Source organism: Arabidopsis thaliana (assembly GCF_000001735.4).
Source record: "Arabidopsis thaliana chromosome 1 sequence".
NCBI lineage: Eukaryota > Viridiplantae > Streptophyta > Magnoliopsida > Brassicales > Brassicaceae > Arabidopsis > Arabidopsis thaliana.
In genome coordinates, this window is record NC_003070.9 from 5,176,539 (window position 1) to 5,195,067 (window position 18,529).

Sequence of the window (18,529 nt, forward strand, 5' to 3'; positions counted from 1 at the left end):
ATTGGATATAAAACACCATCCGTTGGTAGTATTAATTTTACAAAAAAAATTAATCATATATTTATTTTCTTTGTATTCTCTCATCTATGAAGATAACATGAGAAAGTTATAAGAAAATATATATATGAGATAACATGAGAAAGTCTAAAAATGGATTAATTAGAACAGAGAGTCAACAAGTTCATGTCTCCTCCTCACTCTAACCACAAGTCAACACCATTTGTCTTAGTCATGAGGAGACACACATACACACCTCACATTAAGAAAATTTAACACATAGCTTCCTTATACTATTGCCACTTCTCTTGCACTATTCGGTATCAATTGTTTTTAAGTGCCCTTCTTGGTACTGGGGAAAAAATTGACACCAAAAAGTATCGATCATGTGCACATCCTCAACCTCTAATAATAATGTCACTTAAATAAGAATGCAGTAACACAGTCCACGTGCATGAATTCATTTTTCTGATATAGTTTGCATTCGTCTGACATATTTGGTTTCCTGATTTAGATGAATATTAAAATTCAGAACCATTTTAGTATAGTGTTCTCATTTCTCAACTCCTGCCTCGATCTCTATAGACGTTCATGTATGCTTTTTTTTGTTTTCGTTTATCAACTCTCAAAAGGATGAGATATTAACAACCATTCTTAATTTTTGGCAAGTATAACAAACTGAGAGAGAATGTTTAAAAGTCCAATTTTAAGATTCCAATATGCTTAAAAAATTCTTACGCAGCATCTACTATCCGCCGTTAGTTTTAGACCCTTTTATTATGCGGGAATTTCCCAATTGTACCTTTTTTGTTTTTAAAATCACCAATAAGGGGGTGATTTCAATTTTCAACTAATTATTTGGGTGTAATGTTGAATACGAAAAAAAGTTGAGCAATAAGTAATAAAACATGAAATACAAGGGTCAAATTATGCAAAAGAAAACAAAAATAAGAGGTGCTTCAATCTTTTTATTAAAGAGTCCCCTTTTATTGACTGTCCTCTCTCTCTCTCTCTTCTTTCTCTTTGTCATGAACCAGTAATCTTGTTTCTCTTCATCTTCCATTGACGTTTCCTTCTATCCTCGTTGCCTTCATTTTTCACTCGCACGCTAATCTTCGCCTACTTTGTTAGATTTTCGGTTTTGGGTTTTTGTCTTTTGGTCGATTTCCCCTGTTCCCAGAATCTCCGATTAAGCTGCTTCCTTAATCTCTTGTCTGAATATAAACTTTTTCCGGCGTGTAATTTAGATAGGTGGTTAAAATTACGAGTAGTGAGAGGAGTGTTGTTGCTGTTTTGTTTATTCGGTAAAACGAAATCGGAAGTTCTTTGTTGTCGTTTGATTCCTTTTGAGAAAGAGAGATGTTGGGAGCTGGATTTAACTTCACTCAGCTTCAGAGAGCTCAAATTGACGTCTCTTATGGCTGCAGATCGAGTCACACTAAGGATCGTGAGAACGGCTCTGCATTGTTGAAACACCATGTTTCTGAGGCATCGTCAAGTAATGTGGAACGGTTTTTGGATTCGGTGACACCATCTGTTCCGGCTCACTATTTATCTAAGGTTTGCTTCTACATGTCTAGTCAATACCTTTTTCTAAAAAGACAAAAACTTTCAGCTAATTGGTGTGAAATTTATGTGTAGACAATAGTTAGGGAAAGAGGAGGCAGTGATGTTGAGTCTCAAGTTCCTTATTTTCTTCTTGGAGATGTATGGGAATCGTTTGCAGAGTGGAGTGCTTATGGCATTGGAGTTCCTCTCACTTTGAATAACAATAAAGATCGTGTCTTTCAATACTACGTGCCCTCGCTTTCTGGTATTCAAGTATACGCTGATGTTGATGCTTTAACTTCATCTCTTCAAGCAAGGTAAGAACTGTTCAAGCTTACGTGTTCATAACTTGTAGTGGTTTTAGTCTATAAAGCTCAAGTCTTGTCTTTCTCTAAGAAATTTGGGGTGTTCTGTTTATTAATGTGCAGGCGGCAAGGTGAGGAGAGCGAAAGCGATTTTAGGGATTCAAGTAGTGAAGGAAGCAGTAGTGAATCTGAAAGAGGACTCTGTTATTCAAAAGAGCAGATCTCCGCTAGAATGGACAAACTCTCCTTAAGAAAGGAGCATCAAGAAGATTCGTCTAGTGATGATGGCGAGCCTTTAAGCTCTCAAGGTCGTTTGATATTTGAGTATCTTGAACGTGATCTTCCTTACGTCCGTGAACCCTTTGCCGACAAGGTTTAACTATTTTAACTCTATCATTCTATCAAGTCATCAAGGCATATGCAGGAGTTATTAGAAACCAAAAAGATTCAATTATGATGTTAAATGTCTCATATTTTGAAATAAATTTTGCATGAGGCTACACGGAAGTTAGGTATTGAAAGATGTATTTATTCATGTTTTGAGCTTCTTTTGTACTAATTTTACTGTTATTAGATAAGTTGTGACTTTCAAAACAAACAGTTGAAGTAACATCCAAGATTTATTTATGAAAGTAATGCTATTAGTCAAATGCAACAACTCTTCTGTTCGTTCCAAAGCATCCATTAAGGACTATCAACTAACTGTATAAAGTTCAATTACTGTCCAGCGACTTGTTTATTCTTGAATTTGAATACACCACTTATGATCTAAAAAAATGCAATTCCTATAGCTGTCTTATTCAATTGTTACCTTTGCAGATGTCTGACCTTGCCTCTAGATTTCCCGAGCTGAAGACGCTAAGAAGCTGTGATTTGCTTCCTTCAAGCTGGTTTTCTGTGGCATGGTATGAGTTCTTTGTGACATGCGTATGTACTTTGTTCCACATTACCGCATTGTCTCTCTTAGAATCCATTACTCTACTTTTGCAGGTACCCAATTTACAAAATACCCACAGGACCGACACTCAAGGATCTGGATGCTTGTTTCTTGACCTATCATTCCCTTCACACACCCTTTCAAGGTAAGATTGGTGTTGAGCATTGTTGATAGTAAGAAACACAAGTTCTTCGTTCTAACCATGACCACATCATCAGAATTTGTATGTTTCAAATGATCCGAGAGTAACAACTTTTTGAGTAAAGATACATGCACTATCTATCTTTGGCTCTTGCAGGTCCAGGCGTTACAACAGGGTCTATGCATGTGGTGCAGCCAAGGGAAAGTGTTGAGAAGATGGAACTGCCTGTCTTTGGTCTCGCCTCATACAAGTTGAGAGGTTCTGTATGGACAAGCTTTGGTGGCTCGGGCCACCAGCTCGCGAACTCTCTCTTCCAAGCCGCAGATAATTGGCTGAGGTTGCGTCAAGTCAACCATCCTGATTTCATCTTCTTCTGCCGCCGGTAATGATAGATTATACTATGATGACGAAAAATGATATAGGAAGTTATAAAAAGGAACTCTTTATGATTACTGTCTTGAGGAAACCTTACATATAGGATACTGTCAAAAGTTTTTCATTTGGTAGCTTCTGTAAATTCACAGAATGCTAGTTTTCTTATTGTGTGTAAAACTGTTTTTGCAATAAAGGCTAATAGTTGAGAAAAAAGGAGGACTCTATGGTCCTATCTGTGTGTTCGGGTTCTAGTAGTTTTCTCTTGATGGCATTGGAGCAAAGACGAGCCATCATATGGTGGAAGGAAAGCATATCAGACAGCCGCTCCGCCGAAAGTTTGTCCATTGCTCTCTCTTGTTCCTCTTTCATTTTCATCCTTTTCATATACACACATGAGTTCCTCACCGTCGCTCCCATCTGCTTCAGCCTATTCTCTTGTTGCTTGCTTAGAACTGTATTAGCCTGCATGATTCATTCAGCCATGTCAGAAAATCCAATATTGAGTGGCAAAACATAGAGCCTGTATGTATGTAAAACAAACGAATCTCTGACCTCTAGAAACTCAGCTTGGGAGAAGCTTTTGACGAGTGTGGTGGTCTTCCTCTTCATCTCAACCTGTGTTGCGTTTACTTGTTTCTTCTGAAATGCGATCACAGCTTTCACAAACTCCTGATAAACTAAAGCGCAGCCTGGATAATCAAACTCATCAGAGCCTGGAAGCCTCATCCTCTCTGGATGAAACTGCAGACCCATCAAGAACTGACCTTCCTTTGGATCATATCGATTCGGATCATAAAATCCTTCAATCAAACCATCAGGAGCATAAGCCATCGGCACAAAACGTTGAGCCAGTCTCTTCACACCTTGATGGTGATACGAGTTCACCATTATCTCCATCTCCTCGAACAACTTATGTAACGGAGTCTCCTCCACGATTCTAGCCTCGTGTCTGTGCCCATCGTAGTTGTCATAATCTATATGATTTGTCGTTGTCATCGTAGTTCCGAGTTCTTTGTCGATGTCTTGGTAAAGAGTTCCACCTGCGGCAACGTTGAGAATCTGAGAGCCACGACAAATGCCTAAGAAAGGAATGTTTCTTTCGAGACAGAGTCTAGCTAGAGTCAGCTCAATGCTGTCTTTCTCTCGGTCGATGGTCATGTCCTCTGCATGCGCCTTCTTAATCTCCTCCATGTCTTCTGGCGAGAGGTCTGATAATTCATCGTCCGCGTAGAGAGAAGGATCGACATCTTCTCCTTCGCAGAGGAGGACACCATGAATAGGCTCGAAGCTCTGGAGCATAGAATGGATCCCATTGACACGTGGGACAATGACAGGGACGGCACCGGAGGAGACGATGAGATCGAGATGGTATTCTCCTACGAAGTCCACGTACTTGTTCTTGCGGAGAGTCCGACGAGAGACGATGAGAACTCTGGGGAGAATCTTGGACGAGAGATCATTGGCGACAACCATTTTTATGTAATAAATAAATCTCTTCTTCTTGTTTTGTCTTGTTTATGTCTTAATCCTCTCTTTCTTAATTGGATGGTTATGTCTTAGTTCTCGTTCTTTATTTATAGATTGGAATGGAGGCGTCGAGGCGCAGCGTCCACTCAAAGCTGACGCACACTTTTTATTATCTGTATACGTTTTTGGTCAAACCTTTCCTATTGCCTATTGGATGCTGAGATGGACTTCTCTGGATATTCCAAATTATTCCTTCTTTTGATTTGGTTATGTTAAACAAAAAAACGTTTTCTTAGTAATAAATGGATATGGATCAGATTAGGTTCTTAGGAGGATTAGATATGAATGGATGACTCATTGACTTGTAACAATATTAAGCATGCAGAGCATATACTGTATATGTCTTTATTTTATACTATATAAATGCATGTCTTTCTGTATTTGGAGGGTGTTGAATTAATTATGGAAATCACGTCATCCTAATCAGCCACCGGTTCAGTCACTCTTACGTGTAAAAGATAACGTCGTAGACTTTCAACAACTCCGTATGAATGAAAATGTAAGAAAAAAGATCGAGGTTGTCGCCGGAGTTGAGCTCTCTTGTCTTCACAAGGCCTTCGATATCCTACTCATTTTTCGTTTATGCGGATTATGAATTGAAAAGTATGAAAGATAAAATGGCAAATTCACCATCGTAATTACACCACTATATCTTAAAACTGGATGGTTCACAATATCTTCGTATCATGGTAAGACGAGAATCCAGACGTAACATATCGGAGCTCTAGTGATCAGGATTTCACCGAAAAAAGTAGTTCGTGGTTCTTTCTTTATTTCGAATATAATCGTATTCAAAGTTACATTTACCTTTTCTCTTTTGTTTCATTTCCGATTCAAGGCTGACTTGGAAATTATAACAAAGAGTGAAGAAAGAGAGAAGCTAATATTAAAAGGGAAGTACAGCATCGTTTCTTCTTGTGATTCTCAGCCGCTCCACGCTTTCTATGAACTCACTGTCATTTACAAATCACAACACATGTAAACGCTTTATTTCAGTAATCTACAAAGAAAGTATCAAGAGCTTACTTCCATGGAACATCCCCAGCATTTCTCCACAGACCTTCTTCGTCTCTGTAGACCAAACAGAACTCAGACTCCATCTGGAACAACCTCAATCCCGACACACTCTGCATCCCTACAGATTGTAATGAACATCCGGTATAAGCCTACTAGGAACATTACTACTTATAGTACTTACTCATCTTTGAATCCCAAGCTTCCCATGAAAAACTTACCAAACATGTCCTCGAGTTGATGAGCAAGAGTTGAATAGCTTCCATGATCAAGAACACAGACCTTGCGACCTACCACCAAACCATCCATGGTGACCTTTACATAACCCCACTTCCGTCTGTATCCTTCATTACTACAATATCCTTTGCCACATGTCATAACTCATAAGTAAACACCGTCTCAGAGTTGAAAAAATTTACCAAGAAATTAAAGGTAATGGAAATACTAATGGAAACGGCAAAGAAACTCACTTTGGCCAGATGAGTGGTAAATCTCATGTTGTATGGTTCTCAGGCTGAGACCTAAATCGATTACGCCACCAAACTCCGTGGTCTGCGAGTAATATGGATGATACTTGGGAGAATTTGGGAAAACACCGAGTGGGTCTGAGTCCATTGTTGGTTTCTATAACAAATACATATTCAGCACATAACAGATACATAGAAAGGTGAGAATGATGTTGATTTATATCAAGCAGCTAAGGCTAAGAGTGTCAGGAGAGTTAAGAGACATCATTGCAGACAGGGAACAAACAAAAGACAAGAACACATTACCTTCCAGGAAAGGATCAGTTTGTGGTCTTTTTGTTGTTTGTCTGATGCCACTAAGTGCAAGGGATGGGGAGGATCGCTGCAATACATCTGGTCAGCCAACACAAAAACCTGAAATTATCGTGAAGTCAGAATTGTACTATACTAATCACAGCAAGCACATCTCTATCTAGTGAAGTGTCTCAATGTTATCAGAGAGTGTTGACAACTCATTGTCTCAAGTCAAAACCTGTAATCACTCAACATCAAACACGTTACAAAAGAAATAGGTAAGTCGTGCTAGAGAATTCTGTACCATAGAGAATCCAACGAATTAATTTATGGACAAAGAAAGAGAAGAACTAGGTATGGTCTTACATGATGGTGGAGAGACAATATCTTTCATGAAAGAGAGCTCTGTTGTTTAATACTAGACAATTCAGATCTATCATTACATCATGTATCCCACACATTATCTGAGAAGTAGGGCTGTGTCATTAATGGATCTAAGACAGAAAATGTACACATAAATCCATGTCTATACAATTGCTCTCATGGATAACTCAAGTCCTCCAAAAGAAGCAAAGCAGTACAAGAGAACACACCAGTTCTTCTAAAGATAAATGTTCAAATAAAAAGCTCGTTGCCATAACAAAACAAGGGAAATCATCACAGTAGACAAGAGCTTCCAGCATCTCATTCGATGCTTTTCCTAATTTACAGGTGTATGACTTGAAAAAACTGCATCCTAAGCTCATGTACAGTTTGCCCAGATACTAAATGTACGTGTCTTAAACGGAAATGGCATCCTTTTTAACAGGCGCTTCTGAAACACACTTCTTCGACACCACCTTAGTGCGACGTCTACAATCTACATGTGCTATAGCATGCAAGGAACAGAAACTCCCGAAATGTTTCACTTATGCGGAATCATGGTGGCTAAGAAATTCAGTTATGCAAGGATAGACTTGCTCCACTGCCTGCAGTAAGTTGTCAGAGAAACGATTAACAAACGAAACAAGCATGCACATGATACAGCATTGAACAAAGTTCCAACATAGGAGGAGACCTAGAAATGACTGGGGAACAAACATACCAGTCGTCCTCCAACCAAATCATAGTGTGCATAATGTGGTCCATCTGGTTCTCCAAGTAACTTATAAGTGACCAAGTTCTCCGGAAACAGCTTAACAGTGTCTGCCATATTCACAAGCATTTGTAATTAGTCATAATGGTGAAAATGCATGTGTGAGTAGCTTAAAAATTTATTTGGTGTGTGTGGAAAGTATCACAAAAGTTAATCCATCTACGCCTTATACAGCCTCTCATAACTCGAAAGAATTCAGTAACAGCAATGTAGAATTTAAAATGAAATGCATATCTGGGTAAATGAATGGTTTCATGTATATGCTAGAGTCATCTATGCAGAATTTCATAATAAACATTATGTTAGTATACCTTCCACAGCCGCAGGGGGGCAGATCAAGTCCCGATCACCTGCAAGAGCTAAGACAGGGACACTGGTTCTGGGAAGATGATCCTTATAGTAAAATTTACCACTACGATCACGTAAGCCTCCCTCTCGAAAGGCCGTTGTCAGCTGAATAAGTAGTTTTGCAGGTATGGTACCTAGATGTAAGAAAACAAAGAAACTCTTGAAAATCACCATAAAGGGAGCAATTACGGATTGCAAAAAAAGTCATGGTACATTCAAGCATCTAATAGTAACTGTTCCAGCATTTTCTTTTTCTTAATGAAGATACGTTTCTTTTCCACTTAAAATACATTAAGAACTCACATACTTAAATGGGATCAACTGTTTTTACTTACAGAAGTTATTCAAGACAAGCTTTTCTAACATTTCAGGGTGCATCATATCTGTTGATGATATCAAATCATTAAGCCAAGATAATACATATGGAGGACGTGTCGAAAGAGGAAAAGCGGCAGCCAACAAAGCACCCAGAGGAACAACTGGAACACTCAGAGCTTCTGCAGGATTGGCCTGTAAAAGAAGTATCTAGTAAATTAGCTACCAAAGATATTTATGGCACATCAATTCTTGTCAAAGATTCCTGCGCAGAGTGATATAACATAACGACACGTACAAGAGGTATGAGCAATTTGAGTGCAGAATTTGAGGTTGTGTAATCAACCGATGATGCCAGAGTTGCCACAGCTGCCACGGAAGGTTCTCGTCCTTCAAAAGCTAACAAAATAATAGAGAAGAAATGAATTTCGGCCTTAATATATGAGCCTCTGTTTGAAAGATGAATACTAACTTACCACAACGTGATAGCATTGCATAGAGTAGGATACCCCCCATGGAGTGCCCAATTGCGAATAGTTTGCCGTCCTTGGGCTTGCTTTGTGCTCTTACATACTCAATCTATAGCAAACCAAAGACGGACACCCAATTCAAACAAAATTCAGACACGATTATGCGAAGTATTCAGCAAGATCAACATTGCCTCACCGCAGCAGGGACATCCTCTTCCAGGTAGTGATCAAAATCCCAGTCATATTTAACTATCAAATCCAGTTGCTTCTGAAAATCTTCTATGGTCGCAGTGAGGCGCTCTTGTAAATCAATCAGCGGAGGCGAGACAGACCTTTGACCATCGTCGAAAAGATTCACAAGGCGCTGAGCCAAATCTCTGACTTGGTTAACAAGTCCTGAGTTTTGCTTTGACTCTATCAAACTCAAAAGCTTCGATCTTATATCATTAAAGCGCTCGTACAGCTGTGTATCATCTACAAGCATTGCAATTTTGTCAAACAACTTAGCAGACATGAACACAGACTGACCTTCACTGAGAAAGCCAGAAAGTCTTTCTGACAAACTCATGAAAGTTGATGTCAATCTCGCCACAAGCTGTGACTCGTCCCAAGCCGATGCTTCGCCAACAACTGAAACATCCGACGCTGGTGCAGGTGCACTACTGTCCATAATATCAGTAGTCTGCTTTTCATCAGAACAAGTTTCTTTACCTGCAGCAGCTCTAGCAGTAGATTCTATCTGATTCGACAATTCATGAGCAGATTCCTCAACGTCCTTAAGATCAGATACTCGTGTACTCAATCCAGCTCCACGAACCTCGAGAATCCAAGTCTCAAATCCCTGTCCAGACATATGCCTTGCAAAAGAGCACTGCAATGACATCAACGAAGATTTACTTGACATTGATCAACAATAAATCTACTTCCTCATCTAAAGATACACTAGTACAATGTAGATCTTGATGATAAAGATTGACATTAAAAACGATGAAGGTAACATACACCAGGAGATAAATCATATCCGATGGCATTAGTTCCTACTCCAGACAACAGTAACAATGGATGATTCCTCGTCGGAGCCTAAGAGAAGAGAGAAAATTCTTGATCACAAAAAAAAATATATAATCCAAATTGCAGATACAGAGAAAGGTGATTGTTGAAATTCGAAAACCTGAGGAGGAGGCAAGTAGCGCCAGAGAGCGAGACGCCAATCGGTGTTAGGAACGGAGACGTAATGAAGCTCGTCGGCGGTGCAAAGAGAAGGTTTCGTGGGGAGCTTAACAGAGGAAGAAGAGAAAGCTCTCGGTCGTAACAACGTCGTTCGGTGACGAAACGAAGGAGTAGTAGTGACGGTGCTGATGGAACGGTGGAGATAGACGGTGGAGGAAGCCCGGCGAAGAGCTGAGCGGATCTCCAAGGGAAATTGTGGAGGCATGGTGGACATGGTACGGACTCTGGCAGATTTGGAAAAAAACAATGGTGGCTCGGTTTCACTCCGGCGTGTTTTTAAGGATCTTCATTCATTTTCCGGTACACGTGGAGAGACGACCAGTGATGTTGATGATTGACGAAGACGTGACTTTCTTATTTTGACCGCAAATATTTTGGGCCAGTGATATTGCAAAAGCCCAAATTTACAGTGAGAGTTTTTTTTTTTGTTTCTCTGGCCTTTGGTTGTGCGTTGAAGACAAGGAAGGTATTAGTGTAAAGCAAATTTTGTCCAATCATCTTGATTTGGAATTTAAGATGTGTTATCTCAAAAAAATATCAACAAAACCAGATTATATATCACTGATAATGAAACTAAATTTATAATGTATCTAACTAAATAGCTAAAAATGTTAATATAATAAGCTATCATCTTAATTATTTAAATTAAATTTACTAATATACTAAGCGAGTTAGTGAGAAATATAAAGTCAGATTTGATCTAATCATCATATTATTTGTACATTTAGTACTTTTCTTATCTCACTAAATTTAGGAAATATTGATCTAAAATTGAATTTAAAAAAGAAACCAAAAATAAAAACTTTCAATTAAATATAATATTTTTTGTGGTTAGTTTTGATGTTTTCTTTTACAATTTTATATAGTTGATTTCTTTCCTGATATTTTTGAACAACTGATTTTTAACAGATTAAAATATTAAACAGAGTAGTCTCTGTTATTTCTGACAGACAAAAACATAAAGCTAAAGAGAGAGGAGGTTGCTTTTTCTTTATTGGACGAACAAAAAACTTTATCTTTCCTTCCTTTGAAATCTCCCGGAGAAAAACTATAGAGATTTTCCGTTTCCCGCTTTAATACAGTGCCCCAATTCGCGCGACACATAGAGTGTAGAGACGCTTTCACGAGCGTTTCCGACGTCGGACTTTCAGCTCATCATCTCCACATCTTTAACGGTAAAGGTACACTCTCATCGTCTTCTCTCCTATTGATCACTGATGAGTATTGAGACACAGGTTATAGTGGAATTTAGTGATTCTTGTTTGTGGCCATTGTGCATCTGGAATTGTTATAGGCCAAGCTTGTAACTTGAAAAGCTCTTTTTGAGCTCGACCAAGTTCCCTTTGTTTTCTAATTTGGCAGCTTTCAGCAAAAACCCCAGTTTTGAACTTTATTTTCGTCCATTAACAGCTTCTCTTGTGAAATTCTAGATTAATCATGCCTGAAATTCATTTGGGTGCTCATACAATAAGATCCCATGGAGTAACAGTCGCGAGGTTCCACATGCATGACTGGCTCATTCTTCTGCTGCTAATAGTCATTGAAATTGTTCTTAATGTCATCGAACCCTTTCATCGTTTTGTTGGAGAAGATATGCTCACTGATCTCAGATACCCTCTGCAGGACAACACAATTCCTTTCTGGGCTGTCCCGGTAATACATTTTGGATTTTCCTGATTTCTTTTATGCAACATGTAAATCTTGGACGTGGTCTTTACAAGTGTTTTTTTTTTTATGACAGTTGATAGCTGTTGTGCTACCTTTTGCTGTCATTTGTGTTTACTACTTCATTAGAAATGATGTTTATGACCTGCATCATGCAATACTAGGTACCTCTTTCTTCTTCCAATTGTGTTTCATGTTTCGAATTCTCTGTAGCTCTTGATTTTGAGGTGTGTTCTCTTGGGTCTTCTTCAGGGCTTTTGTTCTCTGTACTTATAACCGGTGTCATAACCGATGCTATAAAGGACGCTGTTGGTCGACCTCGTCCTGATTTCTTTTGGCGTTGTTTCCCTGACGGTATAGGGGTAAGCAGCACACATCTCCTTGCTTACTCTTATAAAACCTTGGATAAACTCTGACTGGTTGAATTTCTGAAATTCTAGATCTTTCACAATGTCACGAAGAATGTTCTATGTACTGGAGCTAAGGATGTGGTCAAAGAGGGACACAAGAGCTTCCCCAGCGGCCACACATCTTGTGAGTGTTTATATTTGGGCCTGTTGTGCTATTAGAGTAATACAGTTGCAGACCGTCAGACTTTAGTCATGTAACCTGCAGGGTCGTTTGCTGGTCTAGGATTTCTATCGTTATACTTGTCTGGGAAAATCAGGGTGTTTGACCAGAGAGGGCATGTTGCAAAGCTCTGCATTGTGATTTTACCTCTACTGGTTGCAGCATTGGTTGGTGTATCCAGAGTTGATGACTATTGGCATCACTGGCAAGATGTTTTTGGAGGAGCTATCATAGGTTTGTTTGTTTTTGTCTTTTTTAACTCATGAATTCAAAATTACGTGAGAAACAAAGCTGATGACAGACACACATCTTTCTTGCAATGTCCAGGATTGACTGTGGCCACATTTTGTTATCTGCAATTTTTCCCTCCTCCATACGATCCAGACGGTGTGTGACTGAGGAACCTCTTGTCTTCAAGATAAAGTCACTTTGTTTCATAGATATTAAGGAACACTGATCTCTATATGGATTGTTTGCTTTCAGGTTGGGGACCTCATGCCTACTTCCAGATGCTGGCAGACTCAAGAAATGATGTCCAAGATTCAGCAGGAATGAATCATCTAAGCGTGAGGCAAACAGAGCTAGAGAGCGTACGTTGATGGAGAAGAGACGTCCATGGAAATATCAAGAAGCAACACGCGGGACACCACCCGTATGCTTCAGAACCGCTAAGTGAAGTCTTTGTACTCGTTATCTATCAATCTTAGGCATTGTCGCATTGATATGTATTGGCTTAATCACAAGGCCCAATATTGGTTGGAAGCCCATTCGCTAAAAATAGAGCCCTATAAAGAGAAAAGAAAAGGAATCGCTAGAAGGAGGGCTTGAACCTCCGACCTTGTGGTTAACAGCCACACGCTCTAGCCATCTGAGCTATTCCAGCTTTTTGTTTAACGACTAAAGTATTAATTATATATATACACATAATACCGGATTGTGACACCACATATAAAATCACTAAATTACATATTCCGACAGAATTTCTGATAAATGTATATATCTTGTCTTTTATTCAATGGCATTAATAACAACTTACATATGTTATTTCTTCTTGTCAAAAGGTTAATCCGAAAGGGATATTTGTGGGGATCGAGGCCCATGCGCCTCTTACAGAATGACCCAGGCCGATTGGCCTTTCCCTTGATTTTAGGATTTATCATGATTTTCGTATTTACCAGTTCACATCCTTTTTCTCTCTTTGAGTATCCAATGATTGCTTTTCCCAATATTTTATGGCCATTTTAACGAAGCAACATTTTAAAATATGAGTCGTTTTATTCAGCCTTTTGATGAATATGTCCAATGAGGTTTGCACTCTATCTCTTGGATTCCTCTTAAAAGTCATTCTTTTTCTCCCACTTTTACTTTTACCTTTGTTGAATTATGCAGAATCTTTACTACTTTGTTATTTAAAAAATATAAAATAAATAACAACTATGGAATGTGATATTAATATGTATCATATTTATTATTGTAATTTTAGTTGTTTGCTGTCTACTTAAGTATTAGTGGAGTTTTAATTTCACCATGCTTGTGGACCCCTAAATGATGATTCAAAGAATTTAAAAGATTAGTGAGAAATTGTTGTTCATTTTCGCCCAAAAAAATAGGTCTTTCTATGTAGAAAGCATGTAAGCCTGTTTATGTTTTCATTATTTTCATTTTTCTAGTCCACTAACGTAATATCAATCATATTCATATTATTTAAAAATTCAACGTGTAATAATAGCTTTCTATATATGAATATGATTATGGCTTAAAGCAAGCCCTTTGACTTCCGTGAGACACACACACCCCACCTCATACTACTAATAGGAAAAGATATCTGTGTTGTATATGTTATATGTTCACAAATATTCTCATTATTTAGATCATTTTACGTAACAAATTCTTAGAGGACCAACAAAAAAAGACGACCAACGTAAAAAAAAAAAGTGGAAGACAAATGAATGACGCAGAAAGTGGCGTTGTGATGATGTAATTCAGTCTAATCTGAGTAGTGCGGTGTGTGAACGGCCAAGATTGAAGGAGGGCGTAAGAGTGGAGGGTCAACGTAAATAGATATAAAGGTGTCAACTTTTTGTCTGTTTTAGTCACTAAAGAGTAAAGATGTTTGACAAAAATTGAAAAAAAGTTTACGACACGATGAGACTGAGACTGAGACCCCCACCTGCGACTTTATTTTCTTGTATCTTTGATTGCCTTTCAAAAAAAGGCTACAAAATACTCATGAGTTTAGTTTATACTTAGAGAGTAGTGTGTGAATCTATAAACGGACCAGCTCTGCAAGTCGGTGGAACTAAGATAGATTTGGGATTTGGAAAATAGATATGTGCATTGGGCGATGAATGATTATCACAAATAGCACACAAAGTCACACATATGTGCGTGTGTGTGTGTACAATATAAAGAGAACGTACGGCGACATGATGACCAAATGAGAAAGACCCATTTATTTGTCTGCTCATCACCTAACATCCAAATCTATATTCATCGCTCGCCTCACTCACTCTCTTTTGTATTTATATGACTACTCTTTTTTCCATAATGAATACGTAAATAACACTAAACAGAAACGCCAATAGTGATTAGTGACTAATGACTACTAGATTGTGAGATGAAATATTTACTGACGGACTAACATAACAATAAAACTGGCGGAAACATTTGAACTGAACTATGAATAACTACAAAATTATATGAAATTATTTTTGCGTAGATTGATGGATATTCGCTTGTTAAACTAGTTCTAAAAATACCAAGAAAAATATTCCAACTTTATATATTTGTATGAACAAATGAAAGAGAGAGATAGAGAGCATTTGGTAGAGTGAGGAAAAGAAGGAAGCTGCACAACACTCAAAGCCAAGACTGTTCCACTATCTCTTCATCTACGTGACTTTCTATGCACATTCTTCCTAATAAGCATTTCACTAATTAATCTACTACTCTCATTGTCTATATTAATTCTCACAACCATGCTTCCTCTTAAAACTGTAAAAAAGATTTTAGGGAAAACATACATACCCAAGAGGCTCGGAGATCGATATTATATAGAATTCTTTCACATTCCCCTAAGTTTAAAAAAATCACATTTGCCCCTCAAAGTCATACTAAACTCCAAACCCCACCCCAAATTGTTTGTCAATCGCTTGTATATCATTTGCTAATACACAATCATATTTACTTAAAAAAAAAAAAAGGGACATAACCTCCTTGACCCTTTATATAAGACCCACTCATCATTCATACTTTTGCACATTGCCTACTATATCAATCTTCTTCTTCTTCTTTAATTTGCTGCTTTTATATAACCAAGTCTTTGCTTTTAGAGGTCAGCTATGGTGTCTACAGAAGAAGACGAAGATCGGAGAAAAAGGATGGAAGTTGTTTCATTTATTATGAAACAATGATGACAGCATTTTGTGGATGGTTTAGAGAAAGATGAGCTTTGCAATAGTTTACGCTCTTTCATAGAAATGTAAGTCTGGGGAGAGCGAGATTATTGCATTGCTTGCTGCTGGGGAATCGAAGGTTACTGGTCCGATTTTTTTTCCTTACCCGAAAAAAATCAATCTTATATCTCTTAGTTGTTTGTTTGTGTTCATTAGTCTACGATTATTTTCATATTCATGTTTATGAAATGAAGAGTGTCCTTGTGGTGATGGTATTATCAACTACTATATAACAAAAGTTACATTTCAAATAAAGAAGACACTGTAGTATCATTATTAACATCAAATGGATTATTATGAGTTGCATCTTGAGGAATTGAACTGCTTATATTTAGTTGTGACTCATTTCCCATTTAATTCACCTAAAGAACTCTCATACAACGTTTTGAGTTGGTAAACTAAGCTAAGAAAAGCAGAAAATCAACTTTATGTATATGTATGTAGAAAAATGTTGAAGATACATTAGTACATTTTGTTGTGGAATTAGAAAAGGCTCGTCATTCGGAGCCAAAACAAGGCTAATCTATAATGTTAACGGGGCCTATTCAGTTTGGAGATATAATTATTTCTAAGCCCATCTTGTTTGTTATCGTGACAAATTAATAAGCCCACAAAGTTCTCTAAAGGTAAAAGAGAGATGGTCCAAAAAATTTATACAAATGGAAAAAATTACATATGAAAAACATTGCAAACTGAAATTGGAATATAAACCTTCTCCACTCCTTCAATTTGTAAAAGAAGTGGATGGGATTCAATTTCTTAGGGATGAATCTTCAACTAAAAAATCACTCATGGTTCAAAAAAGTTCAATAATAATGATTGTCCTCACTGGTTCGTCTGTACAATAAAGACGTATAAAACATGAATCTGTTTAAAAAAAAACATGAATCTGATATAGAAAAAGTGTGTTAACACTGTTGTCCAACGACCATCCTTAATTACACATGTTATTATTACATACTGAGAGGTGTTGTAATCAAGGCCAGATACGTCTACAAATCTACCAATTCCTTTTCTTATCTTTTTCACAGGAACAAAAACATAACCAAAATTCACAGTGTTGATGAATTGAGTTTGCAAGATTTTTCAAATTATACTGGAATTGATATCTTCTCCATTTATATATACTCAACAGCAAGGAACAACAAAGATACAAACGGTGAAAATTTGTATATTCAAAATTTACATATTCCAAATCGAAAAGTAAAAAAAAAAACCAAACAAACAAAAGGTTCTCCTCTCACAGAAGAAAGAGACCTCAAAAAAAATCCGAGAAAAGAAGGGGCGCACGCGCGTGGTCAAACCGAACCAGCCAGCCACCGTAGATCTCTCAGATACCATCGGATCTTCTTCATCTTCCGATCTTTTACTCAGTGGAGAGAGAAACACGAGATCAAATCCCTCCCAACGCTACGCTGCGTTTTAGAGACGCAATCATCGGAAACCAAAGCAGATCTACAAAGAGGACAAGTGAAATTGAATTGATGAAGCCATCCTTCCAAACACTTCTTGTGGAACACGTGTCGACATTCCAGCTTCCTCACCTCTTCACCTTCCTTTAACTTCGACAAACACACAACACAATCGGAGCCGCCACCACCTCCGTCACCGCACCGGTACGAGAATAACCGATTCAAACTAAGCTGATCGGCGAGAACGATTATGTTGGCTAGTCCCGATGCTATAGAGACATCGTCTACGGGGAGATTAGGATTTGATTTAGAGGTGAGACGGAGGAGGAAAGATCGGAGATGGTTGATGAAGACGGCGAGGAGAGAGAGGAGCATAAGAGGGATTGAATCGGAAGAGACGTCACTTAGCTGACCTTGTAGCCCCATCTTTCTTCTTCTTCTTCTTCTTCTTCTTCTTCTTCTTCTTCTTCTCTCTCTGTTTTCTATATATATAGCTGTCTTTGCTTAACCTATACACATTATTGTGTTCCTTTACTTTCACCTTTTATTAATTTCATTACTAAACTGTCAATTAGACTTTTAATTTTGGTTTATTACTAAAGGAAATTAATTATTTAAGATACTTTTCCATACAATTTAATTTAAAATATATAAAGTGGATGTATAGTTGATTTTTTATTTTATTTCAAGCTATATTATGGTACGAAATCATTATTATGTTGCATATATTAATCGATTTGGTATATTTTTTTACAAAATACAGAAGAATACAAAGATTTTTATTATTATTTTGACCACCTATTTTTGTCAATTTTTATTACCAGTCTGACGATTATGTAATTTAGATCAAATGAAGTTAGTAGTAATAAATACCAAATCTTTTTATACACGTGATCTGGTATTTTACAGATCTGATTTTATATTACAAACCAAACGTCACTTATTTCTCTCTCTTTTTTAATTCAGACCCCTCCATTTTGCCGTCTATGCCCACAATTCCCCGTTAGTTTTCACTTTCAGTGTCTTTCTTTTGTGGTATTTTTTGCAAAACCCAAAATTAAACATGAAACTAAAATTATTTAAAATTTATTTTAAGTAGAGAAATATTTGAGATATTTAATATATAATATTAAGTTAACTTTTGTGTACACATGCATTGTTTACCTTTTATTATTTTATGAAAATGGACCAAATTTATAATAGCTTAAGATGAATATTTTTTCTTATTGAAAAACAATTTGTTGATCTGATGATGAAGATTTTGCACGATCCTCGCTAACTTGTTGTCTCACCACCTTCCATATTTTATATGTTTCGGACCCC

The 18,529-nt window shown here is 37.5% G+C and overlaps 7 protein-coding genes, 3 long non-coding RNA genes and 1 other non-coding gene across 16 annotated transcripts; 5 read left to right on the forward strand and 6 right to left on the reverse strand.

The window, feature by feature from the left end:
* Positions 1-941: 941 nt before the first annotated feature.
* On the forward strand, positions 942-3,511 carry AT1G15030 (hypothetical protein (DUF789); the record flags this gene model as incomplete). Of its 2 annotated transcripts, NM_101372.5 has the most annotated exons (6): positions 966-1,557; positions 1,639-1,862; positions 1,974-2,223; positions 2,670-2,755; positions 2,841-2,932; positions 3,086-3,511. In NM_101372.5, exons 1-6 carry the CDS (start codon positions 1,357-1,359, stop codon positions 3,313-3,315), a joined length of 1,083 nt encoding a protein of 360 aa, NP_172956.2. In that variant the 5' UTR covers positions 966-1,356. The 2 variants fall into 2 exon arrangements, with proteins under 2 accessions (NP_001320245.1, NP_172956.2); NM_001332144.1 differs by lacking the exon at positions 3,086-3,511 and having other exon boundaries at positions 942-1,557; positions 2,841-2,958.
* Positions 2,200-2,464, reverse strand: AT1G05143. Its single transcript, NR_138843.1, has one exon. It is a non-coding gene; the product is annotated as an other RNA (long non-coding RNA).
* GAT1_2.1 (Class I glutamine amidotransferase-like superfamily protein) lies at positions 3,349-4,864 on the reverse strand. Of its 2 annotated transcripts, NM_180612.4 has the most exons (2): positions 3,857-4,864; positions 3,349-3,766 (listed from the first exon to the last, which is right to left on the reverse strand). In NM_180612.4, the coding sequence occupies exons 1-2, from the start codon at positions 4,775-4,777 to the stop codon at positions 3,500-3,502; spliced, it is 1,188 nt and encodes a 395-aa protein (NP_850943.1). In that variant the 5' UTR covers positions 4,778-4,864; the 3' UTR covers positions 3,349-3,499. The 2 variants fall into 2 exon arrangements, with proteins under 2 accessions (NP_850943.1, NP_172958.2); NM_101374.3 differs by having other exon boundaries at positions 3,356-4,836.
* AT1G05147 lies at positions 4,157-4,709 on the forward strand. Its single transcript, NR_138844.1, has one exon. It is a non-coding gene; the product is annotated as an other RNA (long non-coding RNA).
* Positions 4,865-5,452: 588 nt separating the features above from the next.
* Positions 5,453-6,875, reverse strand: IAA34 (indole-3-acetic acid inducible 34). 2 transcript variants are annotated; one of them, NM_101375.3, is made up of 5 exons: positions 6,619-6,875; positions 6,316-6,469; positions 6,067-6,207; positions 5,858-5,966; positions 5,453-5,784 (listed from the first exon to the last, which is right to left on the reverse strand). In NM_101375.3, the coding sequence occupies exons 1-5, from the start codon at positions 6,703-6,705 to the stop codon at positions 5,718-5,720; spliced, it is 558 nt and encodes a 185-aa protein (NP_172959.2). In that variant the 5' UTR covers positions 6,706-6,875; the 3' UTR covers positions 5,453-5,717. The 2 variants fall into 2 exon arrangements, with proteins under 2 accessions (NP_172959.2, NP_001323186.1); NM_001332145.1 differs by lacking the exon at positions 6,619-6,875 and having other exon boundaries at positions 5,569-5,784; positions 6,316-6,491.
* Positions 6,720-10,568, reverse strand: AT1G15060 (alpha/beta hydrolase family protein). 3 transcript variants are annotated; one of them, NM_001332146.1, is made up of 10 exons: positions 10,046-10,436; positions 9,877-9,954; positions 9,071-9,745; positions 8,881-8,983; positions 8,703-8,803; positions 8,425-8,599; positions 8,053-8,223; positions 7,691-7,791; positions 6,973-7,574; positions 6,720-6,844 (listed from the first exon to the last, which is right to left on the reverse strand). In NM_001332146.1, exons 1-9 carry the CDS (start codon positions 10,316-10,318, stop codon positions 7,515-7,517), a joined length of 1,737 nt encoding a protein of 578 aa, NP_001319006.1. In that variant the 5' UTR covers positions 10,319-10,436; the 3' UTR covers positions 6,720-6,844; positions 6,973-7,514. The 3 variants fall into 3 exon arrangements, with proteins under 3 accessions (NP_001319006.1, NP_001321660.1, NP_172960.2); NM_101376.4 differs by lacking the exon at positions 6,720-6,844 and having other exon boundaries at positions 7,009-7,574; positions 10,046-10,568; NM_001332147.1 differs by lacking the exon at positions 6,720-6,844 and having other exon boundaries at positions 6,994-7,574; positions 8,053-8,599.
* Positions 10,569-11,010: 442 nt separating this feature from the next.
* Positions 11,011-13,135, forward strand: LPP2 (lipid phosphate phosphatase 2). Its single transcript, NM_101377.5, has 8 exons — positions 11,011-11,285; positions 11,535-11,757; positions 11,846-11,933; positions 12,022-12,131; positions 12,210-12,303; positions 12,385-12,573; positions 12,667-12,726; positions 12,823-13,135. Exons 2-8 carry the CDS (start codon positions 11,542-11,544, stop codon positions 12,936-12,938), a joined length of 873 nt encoding a protein of 290 aa, NP_172961.1. The 5' UTR covers positions 11,011-11,285; positions 11,535-11,541; the 3' UTR covers positions 12,939-13,135.
* Positions 13,136-13,148: 13 nt separating this feature from the next.
* Positions 13,149-13,222, reverse strand: AT1G15090. The gene has a single exon. It is a non-coding gene; the product is annotated as a tRNA-Asn (tRNA).
* A 1,913-nt stretch (positions 13,223-15,135) lies between these two features.
* AT1G05153 lies at positions 15,136-16,139 on the forward strand. The gene is made up of 2 exons (NR_138845.1): positions 15,136-15,235; positions 15,954-16,139. It is a non-coding gene; the product is annotated as an other RNA (long non-coding RNA).
* On the forward strand, positions 15,681-16,316 carry AT1G15085 (uncharacterized protein; the record flags this gene model as incomplete). Its single annotated transcript, NM_001332148.1, has 3 exons — positions 15,681-15,725; positions 15,817-15,873; positions 16,239-16,316. The coding sequence occupies 3 exons, from the start codon at positions 15,681-15,683 to the stop codon at positions 16,314-16,316; spliced, it is 180 nt and encodes a 59-aa protein (NP_001321295.1).
* Positions 16,317-16,745: 429 nt separating this feature from the next.
* On the reverse strand, positions 16,746-17,676 carry RHA2A (RING-H2 finger A2A). The gene has a single exon (NM_101378.3). The coding sequence runs from the start codon at positions 17,630-17,632 to the stop codon at positions 17,165-17,167; it is 468 nt and encodes a 155-aa protein (NP_172962.1). The 5' UTR covers positions 17,633-17,676; the 3' UTR covers positions 16,746-17,164.
* Between the last annotated feature and the right edge of the window lie 853 nt (positions 17,677-18,529).

Bases quoted from the DNA above. Each gene is read 5' to 3' on its own strand.
- GAT1_2.1 (NM_180612.4), bottom strand. From the start codon at position 4,777: ATGGTTGTCGCCAATGATCTCTCGTCCAAGATTCTCCCCAGAGTTCTC. The intron at 3,767-3,856 runs GTCAGAGATTCG...TGAATCATGCAG, and splicing joins CCCAAGCTGAGTTTCTAGAG to GCTAATACAGTTCTAAGCAA.
- IAA34 (NM_101375.3), bottom strand. From the start codon at position 6,705: ATGTATTGCAGCGATCCTCCCCATCCCTTGCACTTAGTGGCATCAGAC. The intron at 6,208-6,315 runs GTGAGTTTCTTT...CATGTGGCAAAG, and splicing joins TTACCACTCATCTGGCCAAA to GATATTGTAGTAATGAAGGA. The intron at 5,967-6,066 runs GTAAGTTTTTCA...TACAATCTGTAG, and splicing joins TCAACTCGAGGACATGTTTG to GGATGCAGAGTGTGTCGGGA.
- AT1G15060 (NM_001332146.1), bottom strand. From the start codon at position 10,318: ATGTCCACCATGCCTCCACAATTTCCCTTGGAGATCCGCTCAGCTCTT. The intron at 8,224-8,424 runs GTAAGTAAAAAC...TCTTACATCTAG, and splicing joins GCTTGTCTTGAATAACTTCT to GTACCATACCTGCAAAACTA. The intron at 7,792-8,052 runs GTATACTAACAT...TGAATATGGCAG, and splicing joins CCCCCCTGCGGCTGTGGAAG to ACACTGTTAAGCTGTTTCCG.
- LPP2 (NM_101377.5), top strand. From the start codon at position 11,542: ATGCCTGAAATTCATTTGGGTGCTCATACAATAAGATCCCATGGAGTA. The intron at 12,132-12,209 runs GTAAGCAGCACA...CTGAAATTCTAG, and splicing joins GTTTCCCTGACGGTATAGGG to ATCTTTCACAATGTCACGAA. The intron at 12,727-12,822 runs GTGTGTGACTGA...GTTTGCTTTCAG, and splicing joins TCCTCCATACGATCCAGACG to GTTGGGGACCTCATGCCTAC.
- RHA2A (NM_101378.3), bottom strand. From the start codon at position 17,632: ATGGGGCTACAAGGTCAGCTAAGTGACGTCTCTTCCGATTCAATCCCT.